At 42.5% G+C, this 13188-nt stretch overlaps 1 protein-coding gene across 1 annotated transcript; it reads left to right on the top strand.

Annotated features, from left to right (window-relative positions):
- Window positions 1–1285: 1285 nt before the first annotated feature.
- On the top strand, window positions 1286–11935 carry foxk2a (forkhead box K2a). The gene is made up of 9 exons (XM_044179108.1): window positions 1286–3384; window positions 4726–4920; window positions 5046–5187; window positions 5908–6054; window positions 7684–7877; window positions 7979–8181; window positions 8506–8763; window positions 8880–9077; window positions 10582–11935. The coding sequence occupies exons 1-9, from the start codon at window positions 3089–3091 to the stop codon at window positions 10800–10802; spliced, it is 1854 nt and encodes a 617-aa protein (XP_044035043.1). The 5' UTR covers window positions 1286–3088; the 3' UTR covers window positions 10803–11935.
- The last annotated feature ends 1253 nt before the right edge of the window (window positions 11936–13188 follow it).

Below are 13188 nucleotides of genomic sequence, written 5' to 3' on the forward strand. Positions count from 1 at the left end.
AAACAATTTACTTAATAGTCCACTCACTAGTGCTATGTGCTTTCAACCATATGTGATGGTCTTCATCCGCTGATGAAGCTTGCACAATTGAGGATAGCTCAGTTATCATCAGTGACCCATGGAACTTTGGTCAGGTGATACCATGACAAATTAGCAAACTCCACCCCCTGATGAAGACCTTGAGATGTGGTTGAAAGCTCTGGAAAAAGCGTGTAAGTGGACTTTCACATTTTTTTTGTCAAACTACTTGTTCCCAAGTTCAAGAATGAACTTTGACGCTCTACTCAGAACTCAGATGTGAATTTGTCACATGTTGATAACCATTTCATGCGTGGTTAATTGACATAGGGGTATGTGGCCGTTCAGGTATAGATGGTCGTGAGGCAGCGTTATATTTAAAATACAACTCTTTACAACCAATTCTGGTTGATAAAATAGCGTTCAGCACAAGGAGACAGGTTGGTTGACATGCAGTAGCAAATTAAAAAGGTACACCCACCACCTGACCACATCTGTCTAAGGTGGCAAACACATACGCCAGCCCAGTGCAAGGGGAGCTCACAATCAATACAGGTACGTGGGTGGTCCTTGGACATTTTACATGTGATACATTTACATGATGTTGGCACTGGTGAAACAGCATTTCACATGAGATAAATTCACATATAGGCATAAATTGTGTATATACAGTGGTGTGAAAAAGTGTTTGCCCCCTTCCTGATTTCTTATTTTTTTGCATGTTTGTCACACTTAAATGTTTCAGATCATCAAACAAATTTAAATATTAGTCAAAGATAACACAAGTAAACACAAAATGCAGTTTTTAAATTAAGGTTGTTATTATTAAAGGAAAACAAAATCCAAACCTACATGGCCCTGTGTGAAAAAGTGATTGCCCCCTAAACCGAATAACTGGTTGGGCCACCCTTAGCAGCAACAACTGCAATCAAGCGTTTGCGATAACTTGCGATGAGTCTTTTACAGCGCTGTGGAGGAATTTTGGCCCACTCATCTTTGCAGAATTGTTGTAATTCAGCCACATTGGAGGGTTTTCGAGCATGAACTGTCTTTTTAAGGTCATGCCACAGCATCTCAATAGGATTCAGGTCAGGTCCAAAGTCTGTCAGCCTCACTAGAATGCTGTATCAAATTCACATCTGAATCCATATAAGGTTCGGCTATGATGCAACAGATGTTGAATAAACATTTGCAGACAGTTTGCTCAACTTATCTCCACCAGGCCACTCCAAAGTCTTCATTTTGTTCTTCTTCAGCCATTCATAGACCCCACAACAACATCCAAAGAACTGCAGGCCTCACTTGCCTCAGTTAAGGTCAGTGTTCATGACTCCACCATATATGGGCACATATATGATGTGAGGAAACGTTTTTTTAAAAATCACATGTACCCCTCCTTTGACATAACCGATGCCCCACCGAAACCAAATCCAACACACAAGGGGTCCAGCTGCAACGGCTCCAGTACTTGCAGGATCTTTGCTGATATAGCATTTGTGTCCACAGGCCTTTGTGGATGTATCTGATACACACTGCCACATGCTAAGTCTTTACACTCGTCTTCCCGTTTCTAGGCAGTTCCTCCAGTCGCTGTTTTATTTCTGGCTCATAGTTAGAGATCAGTTGAAATAATTCGAAGAAGTTGCCTCTGTTCAGTGCCTCTTCGATCTTGTTTTGCACAGAATAAAAAGAGCTCTATTACAACTTTAATGTGCCACAAACAACCTGTTGATAGCTGCGTTGTTCAGCTGGTTGATAAGTGGATGATGATGACTGATGGATTTGCTTGTATCCTTCAGTTCTGCCCGGCACTGGAGCATGTGCCCTGCCGCCCTCGTGTTTCACACAAAATTGGGAAAGATTTGAAGCCAGTTTTTATGAAGTAGCCACTTTGAGGAAATGGCGACATTAATTGCCTTTCAAAGCACAGCATCCCATGATGTGCCGTAGAGAGAAACACAATGAAAGAAAAAAAGAGATACTTGGTAGTGCAAATAGTTTTATCCAAAATTAGGGAAATTATGGGTGCTTTTCTCCGCAGATACACTTTCTTTAAAGCTGCACTAATATCTTTATATTATCAATGGACTACGACTATAAAATGACTATGTGAAATGTGAAAGGGGTCGCTCATAGTGATGAACCCAGAGAGAATGATCACCTGACGCTGCAGTTTGCATTTTCACATCTTTACGCTCAGTGTTTGGGTTTTACAGACCACAACTTGACTGTTTTGGTTCACTCTCACCGCCCTCATCAGCACTGTCTCCACCAAGGTGATAATATGTCACTGGCGTGTTTGCAGCTTGTTTCTGCTGCCCCCGAGTGGCCAGAAAATCAGCTAATGCAGGTTTTTAAGGAGTTGACATTTTTTAAGGTCTACCAAAAAATCTGCAATTTGGCTTGCAATTAATTATTCTTGATTTATGAATGTAGCGCTTGTAGACATAGAAGTTTGGCGGTATCATCTGTTAAAGACTTTTTAGCATAATATTCCAAAAACAAGACAGCTGGTTCATTACGTTAGGTCAGTTTAGAAACCATGGAAGATTAAACAAAGACATTTCTGTATAAGTAGACACAGTAGGGCCATTTACAGAATAAATGGATCAAATATGCTTCCTCTGGTCTTATCTACATCAAAATCCCCTCCTTGAAATCACTGCACCGCTTTTTGCCGCTCTCCATCCATCTGCGTGTCAGCCTGCAGTGCAACCGAGCTTTATTTTCTACGGCTATTTTTATTATTGTTGTCATTGGTAAGCACCACACATCTGCCTACCCAGGCCGGTTTCCCATTGGTTAAACAGATTGTCTGTCGCAGTACTTCCGTCCGTTTGGCCGCTTTTGATTGGCTGAAGATCCTCTTTTTTTTCCTCTTCTTCGCGGCGGTGGGTCGGAGCCGCTGTGTCCCCGGTCTGGCACGTTCCTAGCCAAATTCTCCACGGTGTAAAATTGGATCCCCCCCCTTTTCACAAAACCAAAAAATATCCCCTCTTCAATTCCCTGCAACTGCTTATACGTTTCCGCTTAACACATATCTCCAAATCTCAACCAGATACCTCTGAAGATGGCGGTGGTAAGCGGGATGTCGGGGTCGGCTGTAGCCCGGCTGGAGGGCCGAGAATTCGAGTATCTGATGAAGAAAAGGTCGGTGACCATCGGCCGGAACTCCTCTCAGGGTTCGGTGGACGTCAGCATGGGACACTCCAGCTTCATCTCCCGGCGGCACCTCGAAATATTCACCGCGGGAGAAGATGGCACTGGCACGGGAGAATTCTATCTCCGATGCCTTGGAAAAAACGGGGTGTTTGTTGATGGGGTGTTCCAGAGAAGAGGGGCTCCACCTCTCCAGCTTCCACGAATGTAAGATTAATATGGCCAGTTTGCTTGAACAGAATAAATCTGCGAATTTATGGGTTCAAGTGTTGTTATTGTTTTGTTGTCCCGCAGCTGTGTTGCACGTGTTGTATCAAGCAACACCGAGTCTGATACGTGCTGCTCGTTTGTATGGCGATAACGTCACACGACAAATCCATGCCAAATATGATAGTGTAATCCTGCCGTTGCTCACTGCCAAATACAGAAACACGTTTAACTTGATTCATGACCTTATGTTAATCGTTTGGGTGTGTGTTTTTTTTCGGCATACATATAGTCTACCAAGCAAGACGTCAGTGAGACGTGAGACAGCCATGCTTCAGCTAAGAATTAGTGCACTGTTGTCCACTATTCACCATAGTGCACTATGTGGAAACTTGAAGTAAAAAATAGTTAGTTGTATTTCTTTTTATCTATCTGATGTGTTTCATACTTGCCGAATTGCAGAGTGGCTCCCAACAGTTCTGAACTGTCTTAATACGTGTTCTTCATTGTTTGTATATACTGATAGCCAAGTGAGGAACATTAAAATGGCCGAATTGTAATAGAATTTGATTTGAGTTGTTCACAGAACTGGAGAACTTCTTATATTTTGGTTTAACACTCAACTGCTGCTGGCCCACCTAACATGCTAGCTAGCTAGGTAATGTTTTTGTATATTGCACTTACAAAAAGAGAGTGGTGATGAATTATGTTTACATACTTGGTACAACACAGTTTTTAAGTGTGGCATAGTATTACAATGACAACTACTAAGTTAAGGTTAGTTCATTTGATCTGGCTCAGCTTGGCCTCATGTTCCCCGTTGGTATGTTTACACTGCTCAGCTTGTTTGTCAGTCTTTTCTTCTTTCGGTTGTAATACCACAAAAACTCCCATTGAATTGTGTTTGTGGTATCCTAACTCACATTTTACATTTAATCCTCATAAATGTTTAGGTAGGATATGTCAATATTGTCACCACGACATAGACACAGTTCATTTTAAGGTGTCAGCAGCTGGTCCAAATATACCCTATTAATAATAAATAGGACATGTTAGACATGATCTGTTACATAATGGTCATGGTGGAAGTCCATATTTAAATCTGTGTGAGACTGAATCTCAGTGCTCCTCTCTTGGCTTCAGTTAGACCTGCTTGTTGCCAGGGAGGAGGCTTGTCTGTCCGTGTGTGCAGTGACATTGTAATAAGCATTGTGTTTCCCACTTATATCAGTATTCAAATGTAGGCAAATATACACTGTGTATTAATTTAGACAAATGGAAATGTATCGACGTTAAACACACACTTTATGTTTTGTGTTTGTGCTTGGCTTTCATTCTCAGGTGTTGTTTCCGGTTCCCCAGCACAAGTATAAAGATCACGTTCACAGCCCTGTCCAATGACAAGAAGGAGCCAAGGAACGTGCCGGAATCACCGGTCAAGCCAGTCCAACCCCAAATTTCCCCACTGACCATCAACATTCCTGACAACATCGCCCACCTCATGAGCCCACTGCCTTCACCTACTGGCACCATCAGGTGAGATTGGGTTTATTTGAGTTTTGAGTGTCTAACATTTGTAACTGAAGTGGTTGTCTTGTCAGTGTTCCAGACATGAATTCAGAATTACAGATGTTTTGGTTTTTTTTAAATCAATTTCACAGTGCGGCAAATTCCTGTCCATCAAGTCCGCGGGGGGCGGGACTCTCTAGCTACAGGACAGGGCGTGTTCTGGCCTCTGACCTAATAGGAGACAACTCCCATTCAGAAAACGACAAAGAAGCCTCAGGTGAAGACAGCCCAAAGGTGAGAGTGGTTGCCTGATATCAGACAGAATTCTCAACTCGTGAACACTCCATTTCCATCTTCGACACTGATGCGTAGCTATGCCAACATACTGGTTTTGCCGGGGTTTAGTGTCTATCATGTCTATAGCGGTCGCCGTCCTTGACAACGGTGTTAGTCCCGCCCTTGGCACTGATTGGCTAATCATTAGTCCCCCCCGCGGCGCTCATCGGAACGCTTGCTTTTTCAGCTTAGAAAACGCTGTTTCGTGTCATGATGTCAGACCAGAATCAGTCAACTCGGTGGAGCGGGCGGACTCAAAGGTCTGAACCCAGGCGATGAGAGTGGGGCAGTCTGGAGCAGAGAACCGGGCAATGAAAATGTGGATGAATACTGTTAGTGTGTCTCCTTCATTTTAAAATGGATTTAAAGAGGATATTTCAGACACGAGGGTGCGTGATGAAGGCAGCAGACTTCAGAGAGTCACAGTGGATTCCTATTTGTGTCTGAGCGCTGTGAACATCCCTGGTTACTCATTGAAGTCTAAAAATTGCCCAACGCTCACAACAACATAGACTTTGGAGTATAGAACCTAGCTGAACTTTGCTAAGTCTGAGTCTGTGTGTATTCATGCCATGTACTGTACATAAAACATATGACTTGAGCTTGCCTTGTATTTCTTTAACTAAACAAATTGCTTCCCAATAGCACATTAATTCAACTTTCTTTTATTTTCTACAGGATGACTCCAAACCTCCGTATTCATATGCACAACTAATAGTCCAAGCTATCACCATGGCCCCGGATAAACAGCTAACGCTGAATGGAATATACACCCACATCACCAAGAACTACCCCTACTACAGAACAGCTGATAAAGGCTGGCAGGTCAGAGTCTTCACTATTTGGTACCATTGTTCATACTTCAGAGTATGTCTGTGGTTGAATAGTAATGCATACACAATTCAGCTACTCTCGATCAGGACAGCAGGATCATATCAGTCATGATTGATTAGTCAACAGACATAAAGTAAAATATTAATACAATAAAATACATTGATTATTTTATAATGAATAAGTTGTCCATGCAAAAATGCTAAATGTTGGTTGGTTCCAGCTTTTCAAATATGAAGATTTTCTCTGTTTTTATATCACTGTAAATTGAATACCTTTGGGTCTTGGATGAATTTGAAGATGTCACTGTGGAATCCGAGAAATTGAGACATTTTGACATTGAGACAGGCATTTTTCGTTTATCTCTTGATAATCAGTTATGGTTTGGCAGTGAAGTGTGTGGAACTGCCCTGCGGACTGGAGTCTCTGCTAACCGCTGTCTCATGAATGGGTCCAACATGGGTCAAACATGTGTTGAGTAGACCCGTGTCATAAAACTGTCATCAGAATGTCAGTGACTCATCATAAACCCTCCTCTTGAACTAAAGCTGATGTTCAAATATGTGTCTGAAATCCAGACTACTCAAAACAGTCAGGCATACTAAAGACAGTTGATTTTTGAGTGTGCTGTTGATGGACACTATTGTCCCACAATGCAATGCACAGAGGAAATGAAGGAGCTGCTCACAGCTGGAAGAAAAATCAAAAGTAATTGTAGATGGTGGTGAAACAGTCTCATGTCACCGCAGAAAACAAGAAAGCAGCAATTAAAATTTGGAGGGAGCGTTTTGCCGTCTCTTTGTTAATTTTAATTGGCAGTGTGAAGTCCCAGTTTGATTGACATCCAACGGCGCAAATATGGTTTCATGTTGGTATAAAAGAGTTAAATATGTGAATGTGGATTACAAAATTAATAAAGCAGCATGCTCCATTTTGGACTCCATGTACACACTGGAAAAATATTCATGCTGTGCTGCACCACTTCCAGCCTTGGTTGCTCTCGCATACACACTCAGTGTCCACTTCATTAGATACAGCCCTACGATCTGATTCGGCCCAGTTACAGCTGTTCTGCTGTAAAGTCTGCTTTTTTTGATGCCTGTAATGTTCCGTTTTTGTCGACGCTGCCAGAGAGGCGTTCCGTTCAATGATGTGTTTTAGCACTGAGGTCGTAGTTAGGGGTGGTGTTGTACTGGACTGCAAGAGGTGTTTCTGACGCTCTGCCCCCCTCGTGTATGTAAACGGGGAGCACAAAAAAAATAGAAACACAATGTCCCAGTCCCAGTCAAGTTCACCTTTTTAACTATGACATCAGTAATAAACACATGATTGAATTTACACATTTCCAGCAATGTCAACCAAAACTGGACATTAGAAACTTTGTAAAGGTACCACTGAGTGTTCTCTCACAGGTGGAGCATATGAGGCAGAAAACACTGAGAAACATTGTGCAAAATGTATTATCTAAACATACTTGTATTATCTTAAAATGATGACAACTTGTGCAACAACATGGGAATATTGTAACGCTATATAACACAAACGCTGTAACACTCCCATCATTTCAAAGAATTGTACAGCTTTTAGTAACGGTCTGCGTGTGTCTTGAATTGATTGTTTTAGAACTCGATCCGCCACAACCTTTCCCTGAACCGGTACTTCATCAAAGTGGCTCGCTCTCAGGAGGAGCCGGGCAAAGGCTCCTTCTGGAGGATCGACCCCGCCTCGGAGGGCAAGCTGATAGAACAAGCCTTCAGGAAGCGGAGGCCCAGGGGAGTGCCCTGCTTCAGGACCCCTGTGGGACCTCTTTCCTCCAGGTAAAGAACACTGTAATCCAGACACGGGTGTATTACTTCAAAGAGATGTTTCCGATGTCAGTACAAATCAATAATCAACCCTATTTCTCTTCCTGTCCCAGGAGCGCTCCAGCTTCTCCCAACCACACAGGAGCCCTGTCTGCCCACTCCAGTGGGGTCCAGACCCCAGACAGCCTGTCCAGAGAAGGGTCCCCAGTCCCCATGGAGCCAGAGCCAACCCCGCCGCCAGCCCCCACCCAACCCACTACAGTCCAGCCCAAACTTGCTGTCATCCAAGAGGCCCGCTTTGCACAGAACTCTCCTGGTAAAACATGATATTCTTCACGTTTTTGTCCCTTCCACTGAACCATTTAGCACATCTTGGCTAAAGGGACGACATGGAAGCTCCTGTACAAAGAAAGCGACATTTTCGGAGCTTCTTTGTGTTCAACTCTGAGGTTAAAAAGCCAAAACATTAGGTGACAATGCCAATCACCAATCACTGTCCCCTCATGTTTGAGCATTTTTTGTGACGGTGTGCAGTATTTATGTGTGCCTCTGTCCATTTCTTTTTTTTTTTTTTTTTTTTTTTTACAGTAGTGAGTGACAGTAGAGTTTGTCAGTAACCTGTAGCCCTGCCCTCTGATAGGCTCCCCCCTCAACAACCAGCCAGTACTGATCGCCGTGCAGCGCCAGATGCCTCAAACAACCATGAAGTCTGTGACTTACGCCATGGCGACGCCAGCCATAGTAACAACGTCAGTTAGCTCCGCCCCCGTCATGCAGACGGTGCACGTTGTCCACCAGATCCCAGCCGTCACCATGGCAACTGTTACCGGACAGCCTACTGCTACAGTGAGCCCAGAATCTCAGGAGAACGGAGGTGGAGAGCACCAAGAGATCAAAGGTGGGACCTGATTCATGTTGTTGTCGTTTATACCGTGTAGTCATAAAGTGTTGTGTTGTGACGGTGTATGTGAATTGTGATTTTAAGTTTGTTTTTTTTTTTCCCCCCGTGTGTAGTCAAAGTGGAGCCGGTCCCATCCATCACAGCCTCGTCTATAGGTGGAGTCAGTCGCATCATCCAGAGCTCTCAGGCTGCTCCTCTGACAACAGTTACCATTGTGCAACAAGCCCCACTCGGTCAGCACCAGCTCCCAATAAAGGCCATCACACAAAACGGGACCCATCTGGTCCCCATCGGTACTGCTGCTAGCACAGGTGACGCGCGCACACACACACACACACACACACACACACACACACACACAGCAACTAACACCAAAGCAGGTCTACTAATTTGCATAAGCAGTGTTCACAAACAATTGCGCAGGTGTCAGATAGAAGCACATTTAGAAGTGTGTGTTTTTTTTGTTTGTTTTTTTTACCAAAACAAATAGTTTGTATCCTTGAGGTCTGACTAACAAAAACATTTATAAAGCTAATTTTTAAAATATATATTCCATCTCGTGTTGTTTACATCCATGTCTGCTTACTAGCGGCCTTCTTCTTCCCTGCATTTGTTGGCACATTAATATGCTTCTGTACCCGTTACCCCCCCCCCACCAATTATCCATTAGGGGAACAGCATGACAACGATTGGCAAGAGAGTGAATTATAGGGATAACTCGTATGAAAAGGTCTAAATATTATTAAGGTCTTTAAGGTTTAACCAGTGTGCACAGAAAAGTGGTAAAACAACAAAGCAAGGTTAGTAACGTAAGAGCACAATAATGTCACAGAAGCATAAAACAGAGGTCAGAGATCAAGCTGGAAGAAAGGATTTTATACGCTACAGTCAAAGTTGAAACTGTAGTTGTACAGAAGTGGTACAGATGCTAATTACTTATTTTAGAACAGTAAATAGACACATAATTTTTTTAATCTACATTCCTGCAACTAACATCTGCCAATTAGTTTCGCGATTGATCATTTTGTGTATAAAGTGTTGTGAAAGAACCAAAAAAATCCTGCACACTCTTGATCTCTTGTACTTGCTTTATTTACAATGTTTTGGTCCTGAAACCTTAATTATAGACCTTACTTATTTAAGACATTTTCATCCGACGTACCTGTCTATAAGACTGTCTGTTGTGCTTTGTAGTAATTGTCTATAACAAGTCACAAAGTGATGAAAAATGGCCATTATAATTCCCCAGAGCCCTCATTCAAATGTCTTGTTTTGACCAGAGTTACTGAGTTTATCATCATATACGACAGAGAAAAGCATCACACTCCATTTGAGAACCTGGAACCAGATAACGTTTGCCATTTTTTTCTTGAAAGGTGATGGAAACGATTATTATTATCAAAACGGCTGCCAATTAATTTCTGCCGATCAATGTATCAATTAATCTACTAATCCGTTTAGCTCTATTCCATTTACTACGACTGTGTCTGCCACGCAATTCATTTATCCCCTAATTTAGCCTTTACTGTTAAAAAACGTGGAAGACATGTTTGGCATCTAAAAAGTATTAGTCCAACCCACTTAGCAGCAACAGGCGCTCTGATTGGCTAGTTGTTATGTGTTGGCGGAGTTATGTGTGATGCCAGATCAATAGCAGGTCCATAAATGTACCAATGTTTTAAAGTGATCATTGTGGCACACTTTGGACTCCATACTGTAATACTAGTACACTTCAGACTTCATACAGTTAGTTCTTGCCTCTGCCAAAGTAGTCGGAACTGTAATTTGTAATAAACCCGGTCTTCTCTCTGCCAGCCGTTGCAAACCCTCTTCACCTCCTGGCTGCCCACGCCTCGGCCTCGGCGTCCCTCCCTACCAAGAGGCAGAACGGAGAACTGCAAGACCAACCCGAGTCAAAGAGGGTGAAAACGGAGGAGGAAGAGGAGGGCGACGCCGCAGCAGCAGCCACCAACAACAACGGCACCACGGACCGAGCCGGAGAAGCAGGGGTCAGTGAACAGATCGGTGACAAGTAGCCTCCCCTCGGTCTGCACCCTGACCCCTGCTCTCCAGTACGCATTGAGCCTCACCCCTTCCACACTGTCAACCCCCCAATCCTACCTGGTTATCAACTACTCCAAGGTGCCAAAAAGAGAAGAGATGTGGAAACACCTGCAGGACTACAGAATGTTCAAAACCTCCTCCTCTACCCCCAATCCTCTTCCATATATTTAAGACCACGAAATACGATGCAAAAACTAAGACCAAATTGAAAATAGAATCAAAGAGTTGCTGACTGTGAATCCCGAAGTTTGAGACCCAGATGGCAAGAAGAACACAGGAAGAAAAAACGATTTAAAAAAAATCCAGATTTCCAGATCAGAAATGACTTATTGGACAAGCGAGGGGTTCTGAAACTCCCCAAAGACGGAAAGGAGCCTCATCCTGGTAGCATTACAGACAAGAGCTTAACTGTGTGTCGGATAGAAAAAGCAACCAAGTGAAATCACCAGTAGTGTATTCCGCAAAGGGAAGTGTGTATGTACGTGTGGACATTCCCATCTTCGGCAGCTAGCCTCCATGTCGACCTACCTAACCCAGTTGTGAGTAGATATGCAGTATTCTGTTGTACAAGTGTATCTTTGGATCTTTTTTGAGTGTTTCTCCGTTTCCCAAGGCACAGATACTATCTAGTAATAATTAAGATAACTGAAAGCTATAAGTGGGGTCTTAAAGAACATTTAAACACGATATTTTGGGAATCCTTTTTTTTTGTTGTTGTTTTTGTATGTGGACTCTTTGTTCAGTGAAATGAATGTAGTCTCCTCTTTTCCTTTAAAGAAAACACTATCTATGGAGTGGAAGTTCTTCTTTTTTTTTCTGCTCATTCATGCAAATGAAATTTCTTTATCACTGTACATCTACAGATTTTTCATATTTTACAAATATCCTATGAGATACAAGTATATTCCCATGCGTATTTGACCATATGCTTCATTGAGCTTGCATGTTACGGATCTAGAGACAATGTACTTGAGCAGATTATCTGAATATGGAACTGAAGAAAATTTAGACTGAATCTACACTATATGATTCTGACCAGTGCTGCACTTAACCCTCTTAGTTGTTTTTGTTTTCCTTTTGTATTTTCATTTGCTGTTTCTTTTTTTTTTTTTAAATAATTTTTTCCCCCCTGTCATCATGGGCTGTGTTTGTTACCTTTGTGTTGAAGTTGGCAGTCTCTTTGCTTGATTATTTTATTCTGTTCAGGCTACTAAACAGTCTATTCAGATTGTATTCTATGTTACACGAGGAAAAACAAGTGATAGGTGTTTGTTCTGCTTCAGTGGGTAAATGCTTTTTTTTTTTTTTTTTTTTTTTTTTTTATAAATTTATTTAAAACACATAACCTCTTAGTTTGTATTTCTTTAAGTAAAAACCTTCTCTGCTGGGCAAATGCAAACTCAAAATCTGTGTGAAGAAGTCTTTCTTTTTGTTAGAACGAGGAAAGATGATCTGGCTTATTAACATGTGGAACGGAGGGGAGGCATGCTGATAAAGTTTTGTTCAGGAGGGCTTCAGCGTGCATTCCACACAGTTTGGTCAGGCTGTTAGAGGAAGCGCGTGTACCACAGGGGTGGAAATGCTTCCTTTTGAACACTATCGGCTTCCTTGAGGGACAAAAACAGCTTGACTCACTTATTTCCAGTAATGGAGCTGACCAGAAGAGTGCTGAATGTAAGAACTAAAGGGTTCAGTAAGCTTTAAATGAACTAATTCATACCAGGGATGCCCCAATCCAACTTTTCCCTCTCCTAAGACCGAAAGACCTTTTTTCACAGCAGATATTTTGGCTTGCAGGTGTAAGTGATAACATTAACGACTGCATTCCATTTAGGTGAGCTAGTTCCAGGGTTCTGGTTCTTGTAACATGCTGGGTCACTGGCATGGCTTACTGGGACACTTAACAGAACTGAGCCATTGTTAATAAAACGTGTTTGACCTTTGTTTTTCCTGCCATTACAAGTCTGCTGTGAAAAAGGTCTATTCCAATACCTCAACTCCGATCGGCTCATACCGAGTACCGGTGCTCTTTTTTTTTTTTTCTTTCCCCCCCCCCAAACCTGCATGTCTCACTGTGTAGAAATCACTTGGCTCATTTTTATGGAAGGTAACATGAGGCCAGGGATTACTGTTGCACTACAAAAACCACAGCCTGCTCTTACTGAATGAAACTGTATTTACTGTGTCTCGACCATGTCGGGGCCCATACCTCATCTGCTGAATAAGGTCAGTATATCGGATCAGTGCAGTTCATACAAAAATGTCCACCGTCTGAAGGAAAAAGTGTTTATACTGCAGTGTAAGTGGTAAATGGTGTTCTAAAGTCGCAGTTTGATTGCTTTTGTACGCACACGCAAG

Source organism: Siniperca chuatsi, linkage group LG20 (genome assembly GCF_020085105.1).
Source record: "Siniperca chuatsi isolate FFG_IHB_CAS linkage group LG20, ASM2008510v1, whole genome shotgun sequence".
NCBI classification, from domain to species: Eukaryota; Metazoa; Chordata; class Actinopteri; order Centrarchiformes; family Sinipercidae; genus Siniperca; species Siniperca chuatsi.

What these genes read in the sequence shown, in the direction of transcription:
- foxk2a (XM_044179108.1), top strand. Translation starts at nt 3,089, where the DNA reads ATGGCGGTGGTAAGCGGGATGTCGGGGTCGGCTGTAGCCCGGCTGGAG. An exon ending in CAGGTGAAGACAGCCCAAAG is followed by an intron (nt 5,188 to 5,907) that starts GTGAGAGTGGTT and finishes TATTTTCTACAG; the next exon opens with GATGACTCCAAACCTCCGTA. An exon ending in CGGTACTGCTGCTAGCACAG is followed by an intron (nt 9,078 to 10,581) that starts GTGACGCGCGCA and finishes TCTCTCTGCCAG; the next exon opens with CCGTTGCAAACCCTCTTCAC.